This window comes from Natator depressus, chromosome 2 (genome assembly GCF_965152275.1).
Source record: "Natator depressus isolate rNatDep1 chromosome 2, rNatDep2.hap1, whole genome shotgun sequence".
Classification (NCBI taxonomy): Eukaryota; Metazoa; Chordata; order Testudines; family Cheloniidae; genus Natator; species Natator depressus.
Genome location: NC_134235.1, coordinates 127,535,498 through 127,562,549, shown reverse-complemented (window position 1 = coordinate 127,562,549; position 27,052 = coordinate 127,535,498). Strand labels below are relative to the sequence as shown.

The window sequence follows — 27,052 nt, the reverse complement described above, 5'->3', positions numbered from 1 at the left end:
ACAAAACTCCCTCTCCTTGTCAATTCACTTGGAATACTGAAGAGAAAAACCTGGCATGTGTCCTTTCCACCAGCAAATACAGCTTTTCACCCAAACAAATTTACAAAGACTTGTTCAGCAAGACATTTTTCATTTACATATAGAAATTGCACCATTTAAGAGAAAAAGCTTTATGTGGTGAAGGAGAAGTTCTACCATGGCAAATTTTTCATGACAAATAAAAACAAGTTTTACAAATAGCATGACTGTGTTTTGATACAGCTCAGTGCTGAACTACAGCAGTGGCCCAGAGATGTTAATAGACTGTAATACAAGAAGCAGAGAGGGGAAAGCAAACTGGCTTTTTAAGCAGACAATAATTGTTTTGGTTAAGTGGTGGTACTGAGCAGCTGCTTCAGCAAATTGTGATTTTTTTTTTAGTCAAATAGTTACTGGAGTCCTAAAGATGAGCCTGAATGTTAGTGGGTCCCAATTTAGCAAAGTACTGAAGCATATGCCTAACTTTAAGCATTTTAAGTAGTCCTGTTGAGTCTGAGAATGTACTTTGAAGTTTTAATGTTGAGCTTCACAACAACTAGGCCCATGTGCATAGTCCCATTGACTATATGAGTAGTGAGCGTAACACACATTGTGTCAGATGTCTAAGGGCATTGTGAATGCTCAGCACCTCTGAAAATCAGGACCTAGATCAGAATCCAGGAAAACAGTTGAGATTGTGCTTAATTTTAAGTCTCCAGGTATTCCATGGAAGTCCACTAAATAAGTGTCCTGATTTAAAATACATAAATAGATAAAGTTGCTGATAAAATTCATGAATAATTTTACAGGCTATGTGATGGTCCTTTAAAAAATATGTTCCTTAGTGTAAAGACTAACTAGTATGAAAGGCTAGTGTGTGCAAGGGATTTCATTGTGCATATAACAATACAGTAACTACTAGTATCCCAGATAGAGGCAATGCAGATCTGTTGCTTGGCTTGTACTGAGAATGCTCAGTAACATCTGCTGCACTCTTTCTATCCCCCCTCCCACTATCAGCAGGTAGGAGTCTGCATAAAAAAATGCAGATGAAGAGCCTAATTGATATATTTCATAGGAACGATGCTAAGCCAAACTTCAACATGGAATATTAGCACCCTTTTACTGGGACAATATTCCAGTTAAAATACTCATTCCTGAACATAAATAGAGAGTGTGTCTCACTCCCTGGTCACAGCATATGTGTGCACTCATTATAACAAACAACTAAGGGAGCAGCAAGTTTTCCGCACATCTGAAAATCATGTTGCTCTTATTTATGACCCCCTCCAGTAAATCAATGCACAACTTTAAGCTTGTGAATCTTTAAGCACCCGAGCCACTGAAGTCTGAAGGGATAAATCAATGGGAATTTTACCTGAGCAAAGTCATACAAAGGGCAAAATGCAGGATCAGGGCCTATGTAAAGGCATCCTTCAATGGAGGGCCCTGCACTCTGGAATTATTCCTTTTGCATTACTTCATACTACAGAGCCAGAATTCTTGACCTTCAAGCCTATCTCTAAGTTCAGGCTCTTTCTGATGGGGAAGATTGAGAGGGGATAGGTTGGGTTTTTTTTGTTTTTGTTTTCCTATTCAGTGCCAAAGTTCTGTTGCTTGCATTAGGTAATGTTGATTGGCCAATGTATTACAGTGGGGATGGTTTTTATTATTGTAAATGCATTCAGACGATAACAGGTAACAGGTTGACAATGCAAAGGCTAAAATAAGTAAATACAGCAAAAATAGCGTGGAGACCCACAAATAATCAGATTGAGGATTTACCTGTGTCCATGATTTTTTTTTTATGAGACATTAACCTCTTCCTCACAAGCCAGTCTTGAAGTAAAGTTGGTTAAAATGTGGGATTTCCAGTTTGTGGGAAATTCTTTATTTTTGAAATTTGTCTTTGTTTCATATTAGAATGAATCCATTTTTTTAAAAAAAATCCCCATGTACCAGAAATCCCCCCAACACACAATTCTGTTTCAGAAACACCAACAGATGGTGTTTCCCGAATGAAATCTGCTCCCTGGGAAGCTGAGAGCTGCTGAATGAAATTGACATTCTTGTTAATTTCACAGCTGCCCCAGAACCCTAGGCTCTGGGCTCTAATAGCCCCAAGAGCTCTGGCTAGAGCTAGGGTTCTCAGGGCTTTCAGCATCCCTGCTGTGGAGCTGGGAGCCAACCCCCAGTTACAGCTTGGGCTGCTATGACTTTCAGGAGCGATGGTAGTGACATGGGAGGCCTCTCTGTCCCAGAGCCGGGGGGGGGGGGGGGGGGTTGAGTGGCCAGGCTCTTTGCTTTTGCAGTCTTCAAGGAAACCTTTTGTCAATTTCACTGTGGAAGTGAAATACACAAGAGCCTTACAGAAGAACAGTCAGGGAGCCATTCTTCTTGACACCCCTCCTCCCCCCAATAAAATAAAATAAACAGAAAATTGAAATTTGTTGGCTGAAACCTGAAATTCTCTCAGAGAAAAAAAAATAGTTTTGTGAAAAGGGGACATTTTTCATCAGAAAATCATTGCAAAAGAAACAAAAAATTGACCACCTCTACATGGAAGCAATTTAAGATGTTATCTACACTGGATTTTATGTATGTATGTGTTTATTTGCACTAGTGCAGTTGCATCAGTGCAAACCCTTCTACGTATGTGTTGCTCCAGTGCGGGGGTGGAGGGGAATCAAATAGTGTAGCCTATCCCCGCTTCAAATGTCTTTGCACAAGTGCAGTGTGTATACACTGTAGTGCATCTGCATTGCTGAAGCTACAACTTTGTGCAAACTACTCTCCCTTCCCTCACACACAGCATAGTAGAGGCTTAAAAGCAAACCCAGGGCCAGGGAGAATTTAATCTTATCTAAAGCCTACTATGCCTGCTCAATTTTTTTCCCCCAATCAATCGTTTATACTCATTATTGGTTCAAACTTGGCATCTGGTGGCCCTCACTGTCTTTTTACAAGTGTGACTGTTCAAAATGTAGCTATTTTTTAAGTATCTGCTGAGGCAAAAGGGTAATCAGAATTTTCCTAAAGAGAGAGATGTAATTTTTCCAATAATTCATCAGTTAAAAATGACAAAAGAGATTATATCCAAACTTTTGCAAATGAAGAAGGAAAAAAAGAGTGTCCTGGAAATGACTAGGTATGGAAATGAAAGCTTGAATGTAATGCCACGGTGGCCAGTAAGAGAGGAAGTCCCACAAGGTGGAATGGCCCTTTAAGTTATGTAGTCTTAGCCCCAGCTGTGGCTGATTATCTACCTCCCAGGTGATGGACTTGAAGCCAGGTACGGGTTTTAAACTGCAGATGACCTGCTTCTTCCATTAAAGGTCAACAAAAGATTACAGTGGAAGAGAGACCAGCAGGGAGCAAAACACCATGGTTGAAGAACCTGGAAGGGGGTTCTCTACGCCAGCTAGGTGGAAGACCTGGTTGGAGAAACCTGTGGCACAGGCAGAAGCAGAAGCCTTATTGGGAAGAGGCTATAAAACTCATCTTGTATAAATTAATAAAGTAAAACAATGTCAAAATCATAGCAAAATGTTTTGATTGACCTGGAATTCCATATTTTCCAAAATTTTATACTGTGGGAAATTTTCATTTTTTGTTCTGAATTGGAAGTATTTTTTTTAAATGTCAAAATGAAGTATGGAAATGTTGGTTCCTGATCAGCTCTAATAATTAGTACATAAACAAAACTCATGCATCACAGGTCATTGTTGATTGAGTGTGACATAAGAGGTGAAATTCTGGCTCCACTGATGTCCATGGGGTCTTTGCCACTAATTTCAATGGGACTAAGATTTCACCCTATATGTCACGTATCATGTTTAGTTGTATGATTCATTTTCAAATTTCAGCCACTAGATTTTTAGTAAATGAATACCTTTTTCAGTTTGATGACCCCTTCCTGGGTGTTCTCATCTGTGGTGATGTCAAATAAATTCCCTCCATCTCCTGGGACGATGTTGTATTCAATTTCTGCATTTTTCCCAAAGTCAGGATCCACAGCTCTGATTCTTCCAATGGCTGAACCAACAAGTGAGGACTCGGGTACTTTCAAATGGAAGATACCTGAGAGAAAGTGTTAAACAATAATTTGGGGGAGTTTACACAATACACCTGATCAGGAAAAAGCATCCTGTATCAAAATAAACCAGCCTTTGTAAAGATGGTGTGTTCACAACAAGATCAGGTTAGAAAAAGACATGTAGCATGACAAGTTAAACATGGCACAGTTAAGTTCCAAGAGCCCCAAATATGGCTTTACGAACCCTGGAGAGCTTAATTGTATGTTTTAATCGTATGTCTACATCATTGACCCTTTTCAATTTGTAGTTAGTGCATGTTTATGAGCATTACTACATAGTCTATTGAAGATGTTTTAATTAATGCAAGCCCTGTGGCCTGAAGACTTAGACTGAAAGGACATCACTGTAAGCATCTGTTGGTGAAATGGGAGTGTCCCAGAGGTACTTAAGAGCTGGGACTTCACTGGCCAGGGAGCTGGAGAGCTGGCATCAGTTGGAGAGCAAAGCGAGTAGACGGAAAGGGCCAGGCCTCCTTTTACATTTCAGTTTTGTGATGGTTTGGGGCATTGTGGTTAAAATTCAGTTACATTTTGACTATGGGGGATAACCAAATGGAATTGACATAGTTGGGAAATGCAAGGCCAAGACATTGACATTAAATATGCCTGGGCCCACCCTAACTGACACTGCTGTCAGGCACTATTGGGTCAGGGAGCCTGGATAGAGCAGAAGAAGAGACACAGAGAGAGGAAAAAGACTGTTGTCTGCTTTTGGGAGAGCCTGTCTAGTGGTAAGGGCTCTGTCAAAGTCCTAGATCTCAATGATGTCTCTTTAAGAGCTGAGCCAAGCCTGCTGTATTTGCGGAGTGTGCAGACACTGGTGGCAACTTCAAGGCAGTAGCGGCAGCATGGTGGCAACAGATAGTACAGGGCAGCAGTGGCAGTAAATGGTGCCAAGTGGCAGCAGCAGCAGCAATTGTTCTGTGGCGACAGATGGCTCAGAGTGTTGGTGGCCCCTTTGAGGGATGGATGGTGTGGAGCGGCAGCAGAGATAGGCAGCTTGGTCTGAAACCTCGGAGAAAGCAGCAGCATACCAAAGTGGTTCTGGGGTGGGCCTCCCTACCTAGCAATTAAAATAGAAATCATTCCCAGCTGAGTTAGTCAGTTGGGCCTCTAACCAGCCCCATAGCACTGACCTACCAGAATCCTTGAACTTCTCCAACCCAGGGCAGCTAACCATGAATGGGGAGCTAGGGAGGAGGGCAGTGGCTAAAAGACATCAGCCACTCCCAATGGCCAAAGAAGGACTGAGGCTGGGATTACTGTTAAGACACTTTAGAAAATAGAACCTGGAGTCTTTTACTTCTGCCAACACCTGGCAGAATCTTTAATATAATGTTGTAACATCTCTAAATTTTGTTTTGTTTGGAAAACTGGGTAGAGTTTATCCATCCATTTCACAATGATGGCTAATGGAAAAATATAGCAGTACTAAGATTTAACCCTGTCACCTTAAATACCAGTGGAGTACCGTATTCAATAAATAGGGCAGCAGATTTGTTACAGTGGGAAAAAAAAGTCAGATAGTATGATTTTTTTTTCTATTTGTCCATGTCATTTTTTTCTGTCCATGACTCACCGCATAGTAACATATGCTTTTCGGCCCCTGTCCCATGATGCTCAGCCTAGCTTCCCACTCTGGGCATTGTGACTTGATGCACCAGGTCACACCACCACTCAGGTTTGGTCAGGCCTCCCTCTGTCATGACAGGGAGGGATGAGGGGCAGATCAAATCTGAGCCCACACTCCTGTTAGATTACAATGTCTGGAGCGAAGACCTGTGCCCAGCCCCACAGGAGGTAGGAGTGACTCACCAATTGTCCCCTACCATCATGTCCGGGCTGAGATTAGGGTTGTGGTGCCAGGAGCGGAGAGTGCTGAGTAGTGTGGTTGGTGCCCCCATGGTGAGATGAGGAGGAGGACATTCCTTATCAAAATCAGGCAGAAGTCCCAGCACATGTATGACTCTTACTCAACTTACTGTGACTGCTCTGGGATTTTTGCTAAAAATCAGCTCTACCAATAAATTATGCAATTTCTAGTGCAACACACACACAGCTTTCAGGTATCAAAATATTAGCCCCCAGAGAGTGTTCTTTCTAAAATGTTAAGGCCAGACTTATAAAGCTCCAATTGTACACACCAGGGTTTTTTATTTTGTTTTTCATTTGAAAAACCAGACAACCATGAATCAAACTTCAATAGTCATTCATAATCACACCCACTTGTGTATGCCTATGCAAATTTTGCTCTCACATAAAAAGGTGGCTTGGCACGGAGGCCAAAAATCTTAATTACTATACCTTTCATAAAAGGGCTTCTGAATGCATTAATTCCACCCTAACAAATGGCCTAATCCTGCTTCCCTTGAAAGCAATGGGAGTTTGGACATTGATTTCAGCAGGAGTAGGCCAGTAATCAGGACAATGAGGCTTAACTTGAGGTATTGCTGCTTGACTGAAGAGGAAGACATATGTCTATAACATTAAGCTTTAGCTTGTCTGCGGCATTATTATTATTTCTGACCTTTCAACAAAACCAAAAGAAGTTTTGGCTTTTGTGTTTTTTTATGATAGTGCTTGAAGCATGAAAATGGCCACAGCCTAAGGGCCACTATAGCTATAGCAGGCACTGCACAAACACAAAGTAGTAGATGGCCCCTGCCCTGAGGAACGTACAATCTATACATACCATCCAAACCCAGAGTGGTGGACGGGGTATAACACAGAGAGTGAACTATGAGAGGGTGACAAATATCATGTTAGTGAAATGATTTTTGGGGGGGAGGAGTTAAGTTAGGAGGGAGACCAGCTAAAGGAAAAGGAAAAGGAGAGGGAAGAGAAGGGTGAGGGAATGGTCAGGGGAGAAGAGGGGAAGGTAAGGAGTGAAGCTCAGGTGTAGAGAGACCATTGGGGAGGGGAAGGAAGAAGGTTGGAGCAAACAGCCAATCAGCACAGATAAAGACCACTTAAAACTGTTGAAAGTTCTCTGAATAATGTCTAAAGGTCCCTGTTCTGGCTGCCTGTGATCCTACCAGTTGCAGTCTCTGGGTGGCTCCTCTCTGCAATTTTTCCCCATAGATGCATGGCTGGGGCATTGCTTCTAGCCTGAGGCTATGGTGGAGGGTTCCCCTGCATGGTTCTCGGTCCAGGAGAGTGCTGGAGAGGCAGGGATCCTAGTGTTAATACATTTTAGTGAAGCCAAGCGCCTCTCTATGCATTAAGAATAGGGTCTCAGAGCTCTTTTGAGTTGGTGGCACTAAGATTCAATCATAGCATGATACTACAATATGTCTGCTGAAACTAATTTGCAACTTTAGGAGTTCAGTTCAGCAGACCCATATTACTCTGGTTCACTTTATCACTACCCTGACACTCAACAGAACTGGGAAGTTGCTGGAGTCTAGTTGCGCTGGATCACCCTCTTGCAACTCTCCCACTGTTTTTCTTTTGGCTTATCAATGTTTTGCGTATGGCTCTTTACATATACAGATAAATCAGACCAAACCTACAAACCTTTAAGTAAAAAAAGAAAGGGACCAACCTAGGCAGCTTTGACTACATATGATAGAGGCCTATGGAACACTTCCCCAAGGCAGTAGTTCAGTCACTCTTGACTGGAAAGGGCTGGGTCAATTCATAGCCCACCTAAAGGCAGGCTAGGAGACATTCACAGCATTGAGAGAAGCTGGAGGGCTCCCTGCAGGAGAGCCACCTCCTTATTGGTTTTTAAATGCACAGTACACTTGGTGTCAACTTCTTCAGCTTTGCAAAATTTTGCAAAGAGAAACATTCTCAAGGGAGTCCACCAGCGCTACTAGATTAGGAACAAACCTTTTCTCTCTTGTGAGTTAGGAACACACCAGTAATTATTCATATCTGTATTGTGGTAGATACATTATTTGCTGGCCTACTTGAGGGGGTACTGTGTAATTACGCACTGCCTGCCTTCTCCCTTCCTTTCAGGAGGCATGGGTGTGAGGACACAGGCTGGCTTTCGTGATTAAGAGAGAATCCCCAAGTGTAAAAAATTAGTTGGGTCAGCATCCCCATTTGGTTGCATTAACGAAGTCGTAAAAGGTTGCTCCGATACGTTTCCCCTATTTTTTCCCCTTTTGACGTAACATGCTGAGCTCTGTTTTTCAGCAGGAAAAAAATAATGAGGCAAATAACAAGAAATGTCAAGTCAGACTTGGCTCAGCTATTTCTTAGTGGTACCTCACTGATTTAGATTCAGGAGTAAATTTTTTTCAAGTAATGTACAGGAGGTACAATCACAAATCTTATTATTAGTTAATGAGATTTGAGCTCCATGTGGACAGGTATTGCTAAAAGAAAAGGGAAACTTGACATCGACCAACAGGGTTTTATTTATTGCGCCCCCCACTCAGCTTTAACTCTGTTACCTGAGTTTTCCCCAAATATTTATGGGGAATATCACAAAAATCATTGTTGCAGCATTGCTCTGTACAGCCACAATTTTAACAACCATAAAGCAAAGGAACACAAGAGACTGAATTTCCTCCCTCTTTCCCGAGTAGATATATTCTTAGTGAGCTGAAAAGCACCCAGATTCATTAAGAACAAAACATTTCTCGATCAAATATTGTGCCTGGTTGTAAAGTGCATGGGACTTATATAGAGCCAAAGAAACTCTACATACTCATTTCAGATTGTTTAGGCTAAATCCGTTTATTTTCAGTGACCTGGCATTTTATCAGTTCCAGAAGTATAACCGCAGTAAAGCTAGGGTCATTCAGATTAATTTGAAATCTGAAGCGATCTTCAACTCTACCAGAGTCAGATCCCTGCAAATGTACTATGTAACTACGCTTCCATCATGCTCCCATAACAGTTCCTTCGTAGCATGTGGAAGCGCTTAATGGTACTACCTTGAGAACATACTTCTAAAGTAATAACAATGAATACAAATAATGTAGATTTCTGCCAACACAGGAAAAAAAACATCGACAGAGTATAACTTATGAAAACAAAACTTCCATTTTTTCTCAATTTTTTTCTTCTTTGTAAAGAAAAATTGTGAATTAATATTGGATAATAAGGACTTCTTGTGAAAAAAACTAGAATGACCATTCAGAGAGAGATCTGGTCTCTCTATAATGTTCCACTGTAATGGATTTGCTGTGACACCTTTCTTTTGGTAAATTGTTATTTTCGGTTCTGCCTGTATACAGTCCTGCATGTATTCACTGCACAACTATATTGAAATCAACCTGGATTAGCAGTCTGTTCTGCCTATTCCCTAACACTCTGGAGACCTTCTGTGGTCCTCCGGAGCCAAAATGAAACATGGGACAAGCAAGACAAACAAGCTTATGCAGAAACTAGTTACACTGCAAAAGCATTTGTCACAAATGGGCAGTCTCCCAGGGCCATGGAGAATAGGGACTGACAAGAGAAACATGCTGATTTCTGAGCAATCTGATTTCCTGGGCTTTTTACCAGTAGCAGTGGGGGTGGGGAGAGGCAGAGGTGAAAGTAAGCCGGTCCAGTCCGGAGTACCGGTAAAAAAAGATGCAGTAGTGTACTGGCAAATAAGTGGAGCATTCAGTACCGGCTTACTTTCACCTCTTTTGGCTGCAGAACAAAAAGTTCAGCTAAAAGCTAATAAAAGCTTGGAAAGGGAAAACTCACTGTCACATTTGTTTGTTGTTTCTCTCCCTCTCCTCCTCCAGCCAGGCTGCTGATGGGGCTAGGCTCCACATTCCCCGACCCCCGCACTCAGCAGGGGCTGCAGGGGCTCCCCTCTAGCTTGGAGCAGGGAACAGGAGGGCTGGCTGAGCGAGAAGCCTCCCCAGGTAGCCTGCTGCCTGCATAAGAACAGTTTAAATTTAACTGTTCACTCCCTGGTTCAGACCGCGGATTCGGGGCTATTTCTGGCTTCCTTGTTAATTTCACTCAGGGTTGTTGCTGGGAGCAGGGGAGAGGGGGTTGTGTGAGACCAAGACGGGGCATTTGGCTGCACAGCTTAAATCCAGAGGTAGTAAAAGCCAGTGGAAGGGGAAAACTCACTGTCACATTGGTTTCTCTCCTCCCTCCTCCTCCAGCCAGGCTACCCAACGCTGCTAGCCTCAGTGCTTCCCTGACCCCCGCACTCAGCAGGGGCTGCAACGGCTCCCCTCTAGCTTGGAGCAGGGAGCAGGGGGACTGGCTGAGGGAGAAGCCTCCCCAGGATGCCTGCTGTCTGCATAGGAACAGTTTAAATTTAGCTGTTCACTCGGTGGTCTGAACCGTGGAATTAGGGGCTATTTCTGGCTTCCTTGTTAATTTCACTCAAGGTTGTTGGGGCGAGGGTACCAAAGCCTGGGCAGTTTTCTGCCCCCTGGATGAGGCGATCTTCAATAATATAATACACAAAAAATACAACCAAAATCAGGAACCATTTCCAAGTTCAAATCTATCCCATTCCCTCCCCAGCAGTGGATTATGGTTGTGATGCCCAAACTGCTTGCAGATCCTCTTTGAAATGGTAGTGTTTAAAAAAAAAAAAACATGGAGAACATGGTGCGACGATGTGTTCTGATGATCGGGGTTTATTTTGGGCAAAGCAATTTTGGTAAAACATCTAAAGATTCACAGGGAAAGCAAATAGCCCCATAGACAAAACCACAAAGGACTGGAGGGGAAAACTGGATATTCAGGGAAATTATTGTCCTCCTTTGAAAGAAATAGTAGTTTTCATTCCACTCTCTTTATATATTGAATTAAACACCTGAAATGTCCTTAGGACATAGGGGCTCAGATCTCTTTTTGTTTTGTGGGTGTCGGTGTCCTGCAGAGTGGGGAGGCTGAAATTGACAAAACTTTCTCTAAGTATCTTGCATATTTCATGGCAGCTATTCTAGTTGTCCTTCATTCATCCCGGTCTTCCCCTACTAATAGCCACCCACTGGTGTGCCCCCTGGACCCTTGAAGCTAATACCTCAGGAACTTCTGCTTAACGTGTGCTGCTTAATGGCATCTTGCCCCTGGGGGGCTGTTGGTCCGATTCCTACACTGAAGAGCTATCTTTTCTGAGAGATCCATCCATACTGGACATATACATTTGGAACATACCTGGAATAAGAGTAGATTTAGATCTAGCTATTAGATCTAGCAAGTCAGATATCAAGGATTGTTTATTCTCCCTCCCAGGCACATAAAAGTGTGCAGGGGGCACACCAATGAGTGAAATTAACAAGGAAGCCAGAAATAGCCCCGAATCCACGGTTCAGACCACGGCATGAACAGCTAAATTTAAACTGTTCCTATGCAGGCGGCAGGCTACCTGGGGAGGCTTCTCCCTCAGCCAGTCCCCCTGCTCCCTGCTCCAAGCTAGAGGGGAGCCCCTGCAGCCCCTGCTGAGTGCGGGGATCGGGGGAACGGGGAGCCTAGCCCCATCGGCAGCCTGGCTGGAGGAGGAGGAGGGAGGACAAGGAGAAAAATGTGACAGTGAGTTTTCAGGCTTATTCCAATAGTAAAGTTTTATTACTGACAGTACTGGTAGTAGTAATAGTAGCTTTATTTTCTATAGCTAAGTCACGCAATGGGAGGGATCCATGAAGTATGTAGGAGAGGTGGGTTGCTTGTGTTTGGACTGTACAGGTAAGAAATGTAACTTACTTCCACCTCTGGCCCCGCCCCTTCCGCCTGAAGCTCCGCCCCTTCCGGAGGAGAAAGAGTGGGACCCGTACCGGTAAGAGCTGTATTTTACTTTCACCCCTGGGGAGAGGTGAATGGCTGGGTCTTGTGAGGAGAGCGGCAGTGCAGAAATTCAGCACATGCCTGTTCTGTAAAGTGGCTAAAGATACAGATTTAGCAAGAAATGCTTTTGTATAAGACTTGGTACATGTAATCAGAGATAGGTGCTGACTTTTGTAAAGGGCAGGTGATTATGAGGAACTACCAGAGGTACATCAGATCAATCTGTTTCTGTTCTCAATCAGCTCTGGGTCAGTCTTTAGCTATTTCTCCATTTGGTCACATTTAGCCAAGTATAGCCATGAAGTGGTATGATTTAACCACAGTACAAGCCATGTGTAGTAAGGCCAGTGAGAGTCCAGACATCCCCACAGCACCCTATCAACATCCTTCAACCCTATCCTGGCTGAAACTTGTAAGATTGTTGTGAGATCCATTAGATTCAATGCTGGTGGACCTTGCAAATCAAAGTTAGTGTATCTAATCTCAGGTCTATATAAACTGTCAATCTCAGCTGAGTTTGCCTGAAACTCAGAAGTACATAGCCAGAAACTGCTTCCCAAACCAGTGATTCTCTAGTTACGATGCAAGGACTTCAGGAGTGTCTCGGGCTGCAGGCACAAAAGAGAGGCAAAATGGTTTTCTACACTACAGCTGTCAATAGCACAAATTGACAACCTACCCAGTTCTTATACTATGTTGTGAGTATGCAGGAGAATGGCAGACTGAGGAGGTATTTGCAGAGTTCATGGAAAAAAGGGGGGAGGGTAGGAGCAACTTTGTTACCACTGAAGATCTTAGGCCTAAAGACTAATGAAGAATCTTGGCTGGCCCCCAAAGACACTGACAAGGCCAAGGTGAGGAATGGGAATACAACCACCTGCTACATCCCACCCAGAACACTTCAAAAGCAAGGGATGGGATCCCAGATGTTTTCAGGAGAGGGGCAGGGTTGTGTGAGTGAGGAGAGAACAGTGATGTTTGACTGAAACTCAGTCCAGGTGTGCAACACTTTTGGCTCAGTTGGGTTAAGCTTCACTTTCTGAGGCCCGAAACTAGGTAAGTTCTGATGTGTTTTGGTTTTCCTCACAAATATTTTTCTATACCTGGAGTTAGTGGATGTGTCTCCACTGATTTCTAGTCTGGATTTGGATCAGAGCCTTTATGTCCAGTCAACCCGTGGTATGCCTGCCAGAAAAGTTGTCACCTATGATAAGAACAATGGCCTGAGATCACCATTTCACTTCACAAAGACCAGCAAACAGCCATTAGATGGTATTATAGCCAAGTCACTAACAACAGGGGCAGGATCCATACTGTCTTTCAGCAAAATGGATATAAATCTCATTAACAAAGCTTTAGTCATCCACAAAAGTGCTTTTATGTGTATAAAATTATCCTTTCCTGCTGTTTCTTTAGCTATATTTATTTTAGTTTTTCTTTTAAAAAGTAACATCTAAAGCACTGTTTGCTCACTATTAATGTCATGTAATAGACAACCTACAAGAAATAATTCCTACTGTAGCTTTCTGTTTGGTCAAGATCTCATTTGTTGTTGTGGGAGGGAGGTTGTGTATTTGTTTGGCAGAATTTTCAATTTATTATGAACCTTGAAAAGCTAATGTTCAAAAGCAACCTCATTGAAAAGAGAACCATCCCTCGAAAAATAAAACAAAAACAAATATTGTGCTTTTTGTTAGCTTAACCCACCAAGACATCTCAATTATTCAACCCAGAATGGCTTCGGAGATGTTTGGGCAAGTTTTCTGAGGTGCTATTTGCCTGATTTAAGGAGAGTCCAAGAAAGATGGTCAGTGTATGATGGTTACTTGCCTATAGTCTAATATAATTTGTTGTTGTACTGACAAATGTGAAAGGTAAAATAAGATAATTACTTGGCACTTACATAATTCACATTTTTTAATCAGTTGTGATAATATTGTTTAAGTAGCTATTCCTGGTACTAGTACTGGGAAAACATAATGATGTCTTCCATTCACATAGTTTACACCAGAGATTCTGAAACATGCATATGGATGTTAAGCATAAAATGGGAACAATATGGTTAGATTTGTTTTATATTAATTCTGAAGATTTTAACCAAACATTTCTATTTCAATATTTCTATAATATTTATAAAGCCCCATAAAGATGTATGGTGCTTCATAGACACAAAAAGGATAATGCTCAAAAGTAACCAACCTTGTTCCAAAGATTTACAAGAAAAAATTGGCATTTTTGAATCAGCTTTGCTGCTGGTGAGTCCACTATACTACCAGGGGGGGAAAATACAACAATTTTGTTTATCCCTTCTATAGAATTTAAACAGAATGGTTTATGAGACCACCAAAGTGATAAAAATATATTGTCTGGGAGAGGACATGGAGTTTGTGATGCTCTGATTAATATTTCAATACATTGCTTCTTAACATCTTGTGGAAGCACTTTTCATACTTTCTCCACCACTGCAGAACCTCAAATAACAACATTTTATTAACCATCAACTCTTAATATCCCACACTTGTATTGCTCACAAGAATGTTTATTATGGAACCATAACTTGCACATCCCCATTACGCACAATTCTACAGTCAGTTTCTGCTATGGAGAAATGTCCACTTCTTTTCAGCAAACTGTGTGCACAGGGTCTGAAACAGAAAATAAGATTTAAGATGTATCTAGATGCAATTATCCGTATATATGTGATTACAAATACAAAATGTAGTTCACCCTGCTTAAGTTATGACTTTTCTGTATGCAGTTTCTTTAGGCTAATTTTCTCTGCAGATTTTCACTTTAAAAGTGAGATGTATTCAGAAAAATAACATCAAAATTTGGGATGGTGTGCCTAAAAGGTGAGTTTCTGCAACTCCCACCGAAGCCAATGAAAGCTGTAGGGGCTCAACCCTTTTGAAAGTCAAAGCACCTATTTAGGTGCCTAAATACCTTCCTTTGAAAATATTGACCATCACCTTTTGTATACTGTACAAACTTGCTGTGTAAGTCACTGAAAGAGGAAAAAAAAGTTACCTACTTTACTGTCGTTCTTTGAGGTGTGTTGCAGATATCCATTCCTCTGTAGGTGTACAGTTGTTGGAGAAATGTTTCCATCAGTGGTACCTGTCGGGGCGGCTTCAATACCCTTTGCTGTTGCATGCCACCACATGCAGGTGTGAGAGGATGGAGCTGCACTCATCATCCCCCTCTGTTCCTTCTGACCAGAAGGGAAGGACTGAAGGTCATGGATTGGACATGAGCAACACATCTCAAAGAACAACGATCAAGGAAAGGTAGGTAGCTGTTTTTTCTTCAGTGACTGAACATATTCATTCCACTGTAGGTGACTCTCAAGTAGATTACCGTGGGGGTGGGCTCGTAATCTATCTGAACAGCAATTGTAGAACAACCCATCCAAGACTGGCAGTGTTCCTGAATTGATGTGAAATGGAATAATGAACAGCAAAAGTGTAAACTGATGACCAAGTCACAGCTTGGCAAATATATCAAATAGATACTTGTTCCAGGAAAGATGCTAAAGCTGCTTGTGCTCGAGTTGAATGGACCAGCACTCTAGGTAACATGACATGAATTAACTGTAGCTCAAATGCAAGAAATCCAGGAGGAAACCTTCTGAGTAGAAACTGGATGGCCTTTCACCCTGCCCCAACCGCGACAAATAACTGAGAGGAGGGTCTAAAAAAGACCTGGTGTGGTCCAAGTAGAAGACTAAAGCTCGTCTCACAGGCAGTGAATGTGTGTGAATATCCAGGAAGAAAGATGGCAAATACATTGCCTCGTTAATGTGGAAACTAGAAGCCATCTTTGTCAAGAATGTTGGGTGAGGGAAGAGGTAAACATTATCATTATGGAAACTGTAGAAGGAGGGTCTGAGACCAAAGCTCTCAACTCACCCACTTCAAATACTGAGAGGTGCAGTGGGGAGCAAGCAGCAAGAGATTCAAATGGTGGCCCCATTAATTTTGCTAGTTCCAGGCTGAGATCACATGGAGAAACAGGTTTTGCATCTGTGGGTATAACAAGTCTAACACTTTTAAAAATCTGATAGCTATGGGATTGGGGGAAAAAGGGTGGAAGGGTGGAAAGCTGAGATAGCTGCCAAATGTACTTTAATAGAACTAACTGTCAGACCTTGATGTTTTACCTGCAACAGATAGTCCAAAACGTGGTTGATGGAAGCTTGCACTAGAAAGGCACGTTTTTGTTGAGACCAGCTAGAAAAAAATGTTTCCATTTGGCCAGGTAAGTATGCTTTGTTGAAGGGTTTCTGTTATTCCAGAAGCACTTCCTGAATGCTTTTAGAGTACACCCTTTCCAAAAATGTTAGCCATGAGGCATCCATGATGTCAAGTGGAAGGTGTGACACCCTGGGACCCCAGTATTCACCACTGTCATGTAATTAGGATATGTTTTGTACAAAGTATGCCTTGTGAGCAGTGTTCCCTCTAATTTTTTACATCCATGTGCGGAATTAATTTTGTTATGTGCACCGATATGGAGGTGATGTGTGGTGGGGCTGGGGATGAGGGACTCGGAGTGTGGGAGGGGGCTGAGGACTGGGGCAGAGGGTTGTGGCGTAAGGGGATGAGGGCTCTTGCTGAGGGTGAGGGCTCTGGGGTGGGGGCGGGGATGAGGCGTTTGGGATGCAGGCTGCCCCGGGGCTTCTGTGAGGAGAGAGGACTCCCCGCAGCCCTCACTCAGCGCAGCTGCTGGGACACCTACGCATGGCCATGGCAGCTACGGCGGGGATGGGCTGGGGCTGGGGCAGGCTGGGGAAGGGGAAGAGATGCCTCTCCACAGCCACAGCAGCTCCGGCAGGGCTGGGCTGGGGAGGGGCGCCTCTGCCCAGAGGTGCGGCCCTTAATAGAACTGCTGCGCAGCTGCATGGCCAGCAGCTTAGACAGAACTTAGCTTGTGAGGTATCATTCGAAAAGTCTTCTTCTGCTGTACATTCATATCCCATTGGATTGTATGTGCTATCGTTGTATGTGAAGTTAGGCTACGTATGTGTTACTGAAACATGTTGGGAGATTGAAAACACCCACAAGCAGACTTTGAGGTACAACAGTAAAAAAGGCCAAACAATGTTAATGGCGTATTGAGGAAATGCACACAGGCACAAGAATTACCCCAGGAACTGTGTACAATAGAAACCTCTCAGAGACTGCACTACATAATGTGAACTTTTTGACCCAGGTCACAGAAAAAGAGCTTTCCAGCAAGTGGAAAGAAGATATAAAAGGGGGACAGTGACATAATGATGGGCCCTCACTCTCCCTACAAAAAACACACCTAGAAACACCTGAGGAATAAAGACTGAACAAGGAGAAGTGATGGTCCCAGGCTAAGGGATTTCTAACCTGTGTATGAAAACCTGGTATAGTCAAGCTGAAAAGGAAAGGCAGTTTGTGCCTTAAGAACCTGCCAGCCTGTTTATCAATCAGGGTGAGAATTTGCTAATTCATATCTACCTATCTAGTGTGTTAAGCTCAGTTTTAGGATTTGTTTATTTATTAAGGTAATCTTCTTTGATCTGTTTGATATCACTTATAACCACTTAAAATCTATCCTTTTTAAGTTAATTAATTTCCATTTGTTTTGTCTAAAACCAGTGTGTGGAAATCATAATTTGGGGGCAAAAAGCTGTTGCATATCTTCCTCCATATTGAGGAAGGGAGCAAATTTCATGAGCTTACGCTGTACAGTTCTCTGTGCAGCGCAAGATGGTATAATTTTGTGTTTACCCTGCAGAGAGGGGTGTGTGCCTTAGCAACTGGGAGGTGCCTTAGCTGAGCCTTCTCATGCAGAGCTGATCTCAGCATCTGTGTGTAGCTGCAGCTGGGTGTGTCCCTACCTGTGTGTTGGTGAAAGTGTGAGACCTGGAACGTGTCTTCAGCTTGTCACAGCATTACAGGGTGGAAAGGGAACCCTGGCTGGTGGGTCAGGTGGGCTCAGAGGTATCCCAGTTCTAGATGGCACCCCGAAGGGGGGACCTGTCACAGAGGGCTTGCAAGTTGGGATGGAGCAGATGGCCATGGTCCTGAGAAATCATATCTGGGTCCAACATGAAAGGCAGAGGAGGTCTCACTGACCAAATGATCAGTGTTGCCAAGGCCAGGCTGGTACTATTTATATGAGGCAAGCATGGTCCAGATTGCCCAGAGTCTTAGTCTAGACAATGAACAGTATCAAAGGAAAGGCATACAGCAGGGAGTTCTTGCACTGTAGCAGGAAAGCGTCAGTCAATGAAGCTGCGTTGTGACACGCCTCCCCCACCACTCCCCGGGGCAGAACCGATCATGTTTTCTGTTGGCCTATGTTGCAAAATGTGTCCTCTTGGGGAGTCCCCCGCAGCTGAAAGATAGATTTGGCCATGTCGGGACGTAGTGACCTTTCATGGTGAGTGGAGAAAGATCTGCTCAGATGACCACCCAATGTGTTCTGCTTTCCTGGGAGGTAAGCAGCTTTCAGGTGAATGTAATTGGGTATGCAGAACTCATAGTAGAACTGCCTCCTTGCACAGTTGCAATGAATGTGCTCCTTCCTATCTATTTATATAGCACATAGTTGCTGTGTTGTCCCTTAACACTAGCAGATTTTTTCCCCACAATACAGCAGTGGTGCTGGAACAATTTTTATTTTGGGGGTGCTGAAGACATATTTGGATTGTTATTACTACTTCAAGCCAGGGGGTGTTGCAACACCCCCAGCACTCATGATGGACAAAAGGCTGAACAGACTAGATGGATAGCATGTGACTTCCTGATATCTGGGAGTCCTCAGATCCTGGGAAGATTATAAACCTGAGTTTTCAGGGCTCTCACAAGTGCCCCCCAACCCAATGACAAGGCATCTGTGACTAACGTAAGTATTGGCTGCAGGAAAATGAAGGGAACTCTGGTATAGACTTTATGAGGGTCTTCCACTAGCCTAGAGAGGACAAAATTTACCTTTGGTATGTGAACCAGTCTATCTAGATTATGTCAACTGGGAACATGCACAGACGCTTGCTATCCCCCAAAGCCTTCTGAGGTGTAGTCTGGCGTGTTGTGCTAGATAGGTACCTGCTCCATGTGCCCCAGGAGTCTGAGGCAACTGTGCACTGTGGTAACGGGATGTGCTTTTCGTTCCATGGCCAGGCCCTGGAGTGTTTGGAATGCTGACTGAGACAGGAATGCTTTGGATTGCATAGGCTCCAGGAGTGCTCCAATAAATTCTATTCTTTGAGTTGTTCAACTGAGTAATAGCCGAAATACATTGAAGATGGACTGGACAATGATCATGATAGACAATACCTGAGAGTTGGACTGGCCTCTGACCAGACAGTCAAACAGGAAGGGGAACATGTGGCTCTCCAGCTGCTGAAGATATGCCCCTACCACCACCATGCAGTTTGTGAAAATGTAAGGGGCTTCTGACAGACCAAATGGAAGTACTGTGAATTGGTAGTGGTTTCCATTCATAATAAATCTGAGAAACTTCCAGTGCTCTGGACACATCACTATATGAAAGTAAGTGTCTTTTAAGTTGAGGGCAGTCCCCTCGTTCTAGGAAAGGAATAATTTTATTTTCTTCAGATATTTATTAAACTATCAAATATAAAATAGTCCTGATACCACCTTTTAGTTTGGGAATAAGGAAATAGTGAGAATAAAACCCCTTCCCCCAAAGATCCCTATGGTGCCCTGTGATGAAGTAGAGAAACTGCCAGTCAGCACAGCAGTGGTTAAAGAGAGCCTTTGGGCCCAGCTCGCCCTGCCCTGTTATATCTGCAGCCAATGCCAAGCCTGGAGTGGGGGGAGAAAAGAAGAGAGCCTGGCCCAGTTCAGGGCTGACTGGCAAAGAAGCAGGAGCTAGCTGTCCCCATACCTGAGGGAAAGGATTACTAGCCTGCCAGCCAGGACAGCCATTTGGGAGCAAGCACTGTCTCCCCAGCCAAGGGAGACTGTAAAGAAACCTCCGGCACTGCAGGAAAGTGAATAAGTGAATTCCAGAGACATTGTGGGGCTTGTCCGCACCAACTGGTGGCTGCCCCACCTGAAGGAGCCTGGGACCATGACAAGGTGCCACCCAAGATTGGCACCCAAGCTACCCTACAGGAAGCAAGCCGCCCAGAAATCTGGACTAGAGAGACCCCATAGTGCTGGAAATAGGGGTGTTGCCACACCCCCTAGCTTGAAGAAGTAATATCAAACACCAAATACATGGTTTCCATCATTAGCACCCCCACTATAAAAATTGTTCCAGCACCCATGGAGGGGCCACACCCCAAACTGAAAATACTGGTAGGGAGTAGCCCAGGGCAGCAGATTCTGACTCCTTGATGGGAGTCCCTGCTGTTCAGGTGTTGATGTACACAGGACCCTCAGCTGGGACATAATGGAGAGGGAGGGCCTGGGTCTCAATATGCCCCTGGACTTAAAAACTGAGACTCCTCAATCATGCAAGGGCTGAGAGCAAAGTGCTCTGATCACGATGCCACCCAGCCCTCCAAAACAACTATTACACTCTCTCTAGAAGACAAGATTGGACCGACCACTGAAGAATGGTATCATGAGAGTGGTCCCTGAAGAGGGACACGGAAGGGGATGGGAAGGGAAGAGAGAAACAAACATAGGGCCTATCCCAGATCCACTGCGGTTACGATCCATTGATCCAATGTGATGTGAGTCCAAGCACAGAGGAACTGAGATAGACAAGTGGAGAACATTTGGGTAGGAACAGATGGGCCTGTAGGAATTGGTATATTTCCCTTGACAAACATGTTTAGTCTGGGCTGCTGTTTGAGAGGAACCTTTTGTTGCAGAGGAGGAAGAGATGGGAGGTGGTCACCTCCTATCATTCCTGCCCCTTTTTCTCAATGAAGTATAGACCAAGGTATAAAGTTCTGATATCTTACAGGCTAGTAGCCAATCATCCATCTTTTCCAGAAAGGAGGGACCTTTAAAGGACAGATCTTGGATGGTCTGCTGTACTTCAGAAGTGAGATTGGAAGACTACAGCTACGAACATCTCCCCATAGATATGGCAGACAACATGGATTGAGCTCCTGAGTCTGCCATGTCCAAACTGTCCTAACCACTAGCTAGCCCTCTTCCACCATCACACTAAATTCCTGCCAGAGACCTCCAGTAACCTGTCTTTAAACTTCATTATGTTTTCACACAAAGTGGAGTCATAATGAGTAAGAGTTTGCTGGTTAGCAATTCTAAGTTGCAGCCCTCCCGCTGAATAAAGTTTACAACCAAACAAGTGCAATCTCTTTGACTCCTTCCCCTTCAGTATCGATGCTTGGCACCCCTGCCTCTCCTGCTTGTTAGCTGCTGCCACCACCAAAGAGCCTGGGGGATGGTGAGAACAGAGGTGATGAAAACCCTTGGAAGTGACATAGTATCTCCTCTCTGACCATTTTGCTGTAGGAAGGAGGAATCTGCCAGGGTGTATTGATCAGCTCCAGAATTGCTTCATTAATCAGAAGTGCTACACTGGAGGGCCCTGTTGAAACTAATATGCCCATTAGCATGTGGGATTTCTTGCAGATCTCTTCCACCCGAATGTGTAACACTGAGGCCACCCTTTTAGGCAGCTTTTGGTGAGACTTGTAATCCTCTGGTGGCAGTGAATCACTCACCATCTCTACAGTCTCATCTGGATGAAGACACACCAAGATGTTGAGGCAGTATTTGGTCTCTTTCTTGCAGTGGACGAGCTGTCTGAACAACTCCAGCTGCTCAGTAGTGGGCATCAGATAATGTTGTCTGTGGTGCTGATGATCTTGGTACATCCTCAAGGAAGTCAACTCAAGCAGGTGAGGGGAAGTTCTAGCACGGGGAGGGTCACTCCACAGTGTCCACAACGGCCACTGACATGGTGGTGGTGGGTCCCATGCTTGTGCAGACCATTGCCTCTTATTTATCTATCTAGTGTTTGCATATTCACTGAGCCAAGCAATAGTGTCTTTAGTGGTCAAATGGAGCTCTCAGAGGCCACATTTGAATTTGGTTAGTGGGCACTCCTCGACAATGTGTATCATTATTTGATCTGCGCCATAGCTGCTGCTTGGATTGTCTCAAAGACCCCAATGGTGCTCGTTGGCTGCACGAAGGCCTGGCCCACTCTGGAATCGGTTAAGAATGTCCCACTGATGACATGGCAGGTTGAAACTGGGCGATATTGAGATATGCCCACTCCTGGGACTGACCCCAAGGCTGTGATGGAGGGTATACATCCCATCTCACATGGAACACACAAGACCTCATCTCCAAGTCCAAAGGAGATGACTCAGAGTAATGTGATAATAGTGGAGCAGATCCTATGTGGACAGGAGAGAGCTGAGCCTGGGGTTGGCAGTACCAGGGATATTAACGATGGTTTGCCTCTGGATTTTACCATCCTCTTTGATACCAGAAGTGTAGAGGGTATTGATACCATATGCTGGTGAGGCGCTGGTGTAGGAAACACAGCCACTGGTATTGGCTGAAACCCTTCCTCCTCCAATGGGGACACTGGTACCAAAAATTTGAGTCATCCTCCAGCAGCTGAATATGCTTCAATTGTTGTCAGGACCCAGAATTGGGTTTTGAGTTTGATGTCTTTGCATAGGAATTTCAAGTGTCGGCCTCAATGCCCTGGCACAGGTTCTGGAGTCACGGATTCTGCCCCCCCCCTTCCTAGAAGAGGCATGCTCTGGTGTACGTTTCTCTTCAAGAGTCTCTCCCCGACTCTTTACTGCTAGATGGCCTTGGTACCAATGATCTTGCTAAATGGGCGACTGACTCCTTGGAAGATCCACATCTTTTCTTCCGTACTGGAGCCATACAATGCAGTGCCAAAGGGAGTATGCTTTGAACCTGATGGCTCTGATGGAGGGCGAAATGCTGCCTCCATAAGGAGACACTTAAATCTCACTGCTCTATCTTTTTTAGAGCAAGGCTGAAATCCTTTACAACTTGTCACTGATGTGGGACTCCCCCAAACTTTCTAGGCAGCTGAGCTGTGAGTTGCTGACTGACATCAGCTGTCAAACAATTGGTAGGACTTAAGCCCCAGAGTGAGGCATGGCTTCAGTCCCAGCACCAAGATTCAAATTTGGTCCAAAATCTGAAATCTAATATTCACTATACATTCTACCTAACTAGCTACTGTGAGAACAAATAATCTATAAGCAAAGAGTGCAGGGAAAACTTGCAATAGCAAGATGGGAAGCACTCCAACAACAATCACTGGTGGTAAGAAGGAACTGAGGAGTTCGGGGAAGGTGTCCAGTGGCAGAAGGCACTTGAGCTATCCCAACAGGTACTACTGAAGGGAAAAAGTTCTCTGACAACTGTGCACTTGTCAGGCACATACCTACAGTGGAATGGACATGTGCAATCACTCAAAGAACAAATAACAATTTGGAGAGAATTCAATGGAAAACTCTGAAGGGATCCCTTGCAGTGTTTTTCTGCCCTCTGGTCTTCTCCTGTGGCTTTCTTTGAGATGTGACCTGACACAATATATTTGGAGCCAGATTTCCATAACTGCTTAGTTCTCATGTAGACAAATAAATAAGTGGCCAGATTTTCAAAAGTGCTCAGTAGAACTGGTTGAAAAAAAACAAAAACAAAACTTGCATTACGCTTTTTTCCACTGAGAAATGCCATTTTGTCAGCACCCTGAATTTTTTGAGTAAATGTATCAGTTTTGAAGAACATTTCACAGATCAGGTCAAGATGGAGGATGTACCAACAAGCATCCCAGAACACCCCAGTGGCTTGGGCATTCAGCTGGTATGTAGGAGACTTGGGTTCAAGTTCCTATTGTTCCTGCTTCAAAGCATAGCCAATATCCCAGCAGTTAGGGAATTCACTTTGGTTTCTGATATGTGTCTAACTTGGGTAATTTTCATTCTGTCTCCCTAAATACCCCAGAATAATATCTTCATATCTCCTCACAGAAAGCAAGCTGGGTAGAATGACTGGTATGTTTCCACCCAGAGGTTGCTGAACTTCTATGAAGCACTTTTGTATACACCTTTCATCCAGAAAACAACTGATATAAGGTATGATTATTAATGAAGACCGTCTCCTGCAATGATAAAACATTTCAAAATTAACCTACACATTTTGCTGTTAATGGCCAGCCAGCACTTAAAGCTGATGGTAGGGGAAAATAACCCCATTTCACGAACTGAATAAGAATAGACTAATAACACCATCTTTATAAGATACAGATAATATTTATCTTCTAACCACTATTCGGTAAATAAGTGCCATTTATGTTCTGGGAATACAGTGCGTACTGTACCACAGTACTATATTTTTTCTATTGACAAATTATCTAAATACTATAGTTATTCATTGCATAATGCCGAGGAACATTCTTTTTTGTTTGTTTGTTTACCTGCTTTGATGTTGTTGATGGCTCAGTCTATCTTGTTTGAGTACTGTAACAGAGGCTTTTATTTCATTCAGTCAATATTCCAAACAGCCTTTCAGAAAGCTTCATCTGACTTGCGTATTTTTGTGAGAGCTAAAAACAAAATCAACTCAATAAGAGTATGGCAGACAAAAAAAGCAGTAAATGTTAAACATTTTGAGATGATGTATTACCTGAAAGTTTCTCTCTCCAGATTTCTGAAAGTATTCCTCACTTTTTATTTCAGTTTATGTTTTAAAGGTGTCCTTGCATTCTTCAGTTTAAATAGAACTTTTCATTCTTCCAGATTCTTCATGATCAGGAACATACAATGTTGATAGCTGACTATCAAAGACAAACAACTATCTAATGAGTTTTCTGCAAAGACTGAATCTACTGTTGAAGAACTAAGCTGATCTCAGTGGAAGCTTGGGAGAAGTTCTGCTATGATAGGGTGGGTATTCCATTAAAAATAATTGGCTTAAATGGAAAACTGAATAGAGATTTAGCTACTTTTATTTATTTATATATTCTGGATTAGAGGATTTTTTAAATGTTATTTTTTTAAACAAGTAGGTACATCCATAACTGTGAAATCATAGTGCTGCATTTGACTGATAGACAATGTGGCATTGTTTACTTGCCACAGGACTGAGGCAGGAGACCGAGGTTCTAGTCTCTAGTTGTACATACTGTACAGTCTTGGGAAAAATCACATAACTGAGCTGGGTCTCAATTAGTCTCATTTTACACATGGGGAAAAAAACTATAATACTGTTGTTACCTATCCCAAGTTGTGCTGGGAATGCTAATTTGTTAGTTTGTAATACACATTAAAATCAGTAAGTGCATCCTTCTGCTACAGCACCAAGAGCATGCTCAGTCAAATGCTTTATACGGACTTGCGAATTATGTGACAAAACTCTTTATCTGAATAGGGTTTTTTTCAGTAAAAGGTGAATTAAGAGGGTGTCAGGATTTAAAGAAATAACTAATCTGACCTCCAAGAGAGACATTTTATGGTGGTCTCGTGTTTGCTAGCATTGGAATGAAAATAATATACTTTTAAAATATTGACTGATTATTTTTCTGTATGGGGTGGGGGATGTTATCTTCTAAAAGGATATTTATCTTATTAAAATAACAAAAAAGAGTGTTTCCTTGAACCAGACTGTTTCTATGAGCATTTATTGTTCTATAAATACTATTTTATTTCTCTGAATTGCTTTCACATTCACTCTGTCATCATTGAGCAGAAGAAAGAGGCAGGGCAGCTGAAGCACAACAACATTGCAAAATATGAATTAACCACTTCACTTAATTGGTTTGATTCCATAATGTATAATTTATACCAGCTAATTATACAGCTTTTGTCATTTAAATGTTGAAGTAAATGCATCCCATCAACTTCTTCTGAAGCTTATTTTAACAATTGGAAGCCAGCCACAATCATCCTGGAGGCTAGCTGAGAATAGTCTGACACCAGCATGTTAAGGCTTAGTACATTAGCTTCATGAAAGAATGTGCTGAATTGTCTTTTTACTTAAACAGTTCTCCCTATGCATTACTAGCTGAAGAGTGAGAATACCCGTTAGCTGAAACACATCTGAATGTGAATTGCTTTCACCCAGGCCCAGCCTACACTAGAAAATTAGGTCAACATAACTACTTCTCTCAGGGGTATGAAAAATAGTCACCCTTGAGCAGTGTAGTTAAAACAACCTTAATCCCCATCAACTAAGCTACCACATCTCAGGTAGGTGGATTACCTACACTGACGAGAGAACCCCTCCAATTGACATAGGTAGTGTCTATGCTGAAGCGCTACAGAGGCTCAGCTGTGCAACCGTACCATTTTTAAGCCTGGACATACCCCCAGTCTTCTCCATCCAAAGTCTCCTTTCTTTCCCCGAAGATGTATTACCGCACATTCTTGATTACATTGTTCCTGACATCAGCATTATTCTACAGACCACATTTTCACTCCCTCGCCTCTTTGGTAATATAAAGGACCTTTGGATATGAGAAGATGGTCTCCGTGTTTACAAATGTATTCTGTCTTTATCTAGGAATCATGCTCCGTAATTTAGAATGGCAGCATAATCAGAAGAGTTAGTCATAATAGACATGTGAAACCCCTATGGAAACATATTCCTACTAATGAAAACTTTAAAACCATTCATCCTTCCAGTTATATGAAAGTCCATGGAAGCAGGTTATCTTGCTTTACAAAATGTGGGTCAAGAGTTACCTGCAGAACAAACAGCTCAATCACAGATTTATAATGCTTCAAGGTTTTCCTGTTTTCTCACTGGTCCACCTTCATTACTTAAAAATACACAAGAAGGAACTTCTCTGTTGAATACTTTCAAAAGCGTATTTCCTAAATAAAAATGTTCAGCAAGACAGTCAATAATCTTTCATCTCTAGAATCTGCTATCCTGTCTAAACCCACCTAGCTCTTTAAAGGAGCCTCAGTGAAAGAAAAGTGGTGTGTGCTTGAAATTTTTTTGGCAAGCTTAAAATCCATTATTTATCAGCATATAGTTCCTTCCTACTATTAATAATATATGCTATCTCACTTTTGTTGGGGAAAAAAAGTCCTAACTGAATTCAGAAAATAAGCCTAAACCTTATTCTATTGTAATGAATAGTTTCTCATTCTGTAGGATAATGTGGTGTGCAGTATCTTTGGCAACAAGAGTAGTTGCCCTATTAATGGACCCAATTTTGTATGGTCCTGAGCAACTTTGGTGAGATGCCAAATGCCTCAATTGCCCTGGGTCATGGACTCCATAAAGACATTAGTTTTGTGTCTCA

The 27,052-nt window shown here is 42.9% G+C and overlaps 1 protein-coding gene and 2 long non-coding RNA genes across 5 annotated transcripts in view; 2 read left to right on the top strand and 1 right to left on the bottom strand.

Moving 5' to 3' along the window:
• CDH12 (cadherin 12) overlaps nucleotides 1–27,052 on the bottom strand; it is an 822,829-nt gene that overhangs the window by 51,086 nt on the left and 744,691 nt on the right. For all 3 annotated transcript variants that reach the window (XM_074944993.1, XM_074944992.1, XM_074944994.1), the window contains one exon: nucleotides 3,911–4,098. In XM_074944993.1, coding sequence (XP_074801094.1) covers nucleotides 3,911–4,098 — 188 coding nt within the window. The remainder of the gene's footprint in view (nucleotides 1–3,910; nucleotides 4,099–27,052) is intronic.
• LOC141982698 (uncharacterized) lies at nucleotides 14,875–17,081 on the top strand. Its single transcript, XR_012638181.1, has 3 exons — nucleotides 14,875–15,105; nucleotides 15,987–16,075; nucleotides 17,030–17,081. It is a non-coding gene; the product is annotated as an uncharacterized LOC141982698 (long non-coding RNA).
• The window catches only part of LOC141982697 (uncharacterized), a 37,974-nt gene continuing 34,690 nt past the window's right edge, over nucleotides 23,769–27,052 (top strand). Inside the window, exons 1-2 of the long non-coding RNA XR_012638180.1 lie at nucleotides 23,769–23,876; nucleotides 24,540–24,686. This is a non-coding gene — a long non-coding RNA (uncharacterized LOC141982697). The remainder of the gene's footprint in view (nucleotides 23,877–24,539; nucleotides 24,687–27,052) is intronic.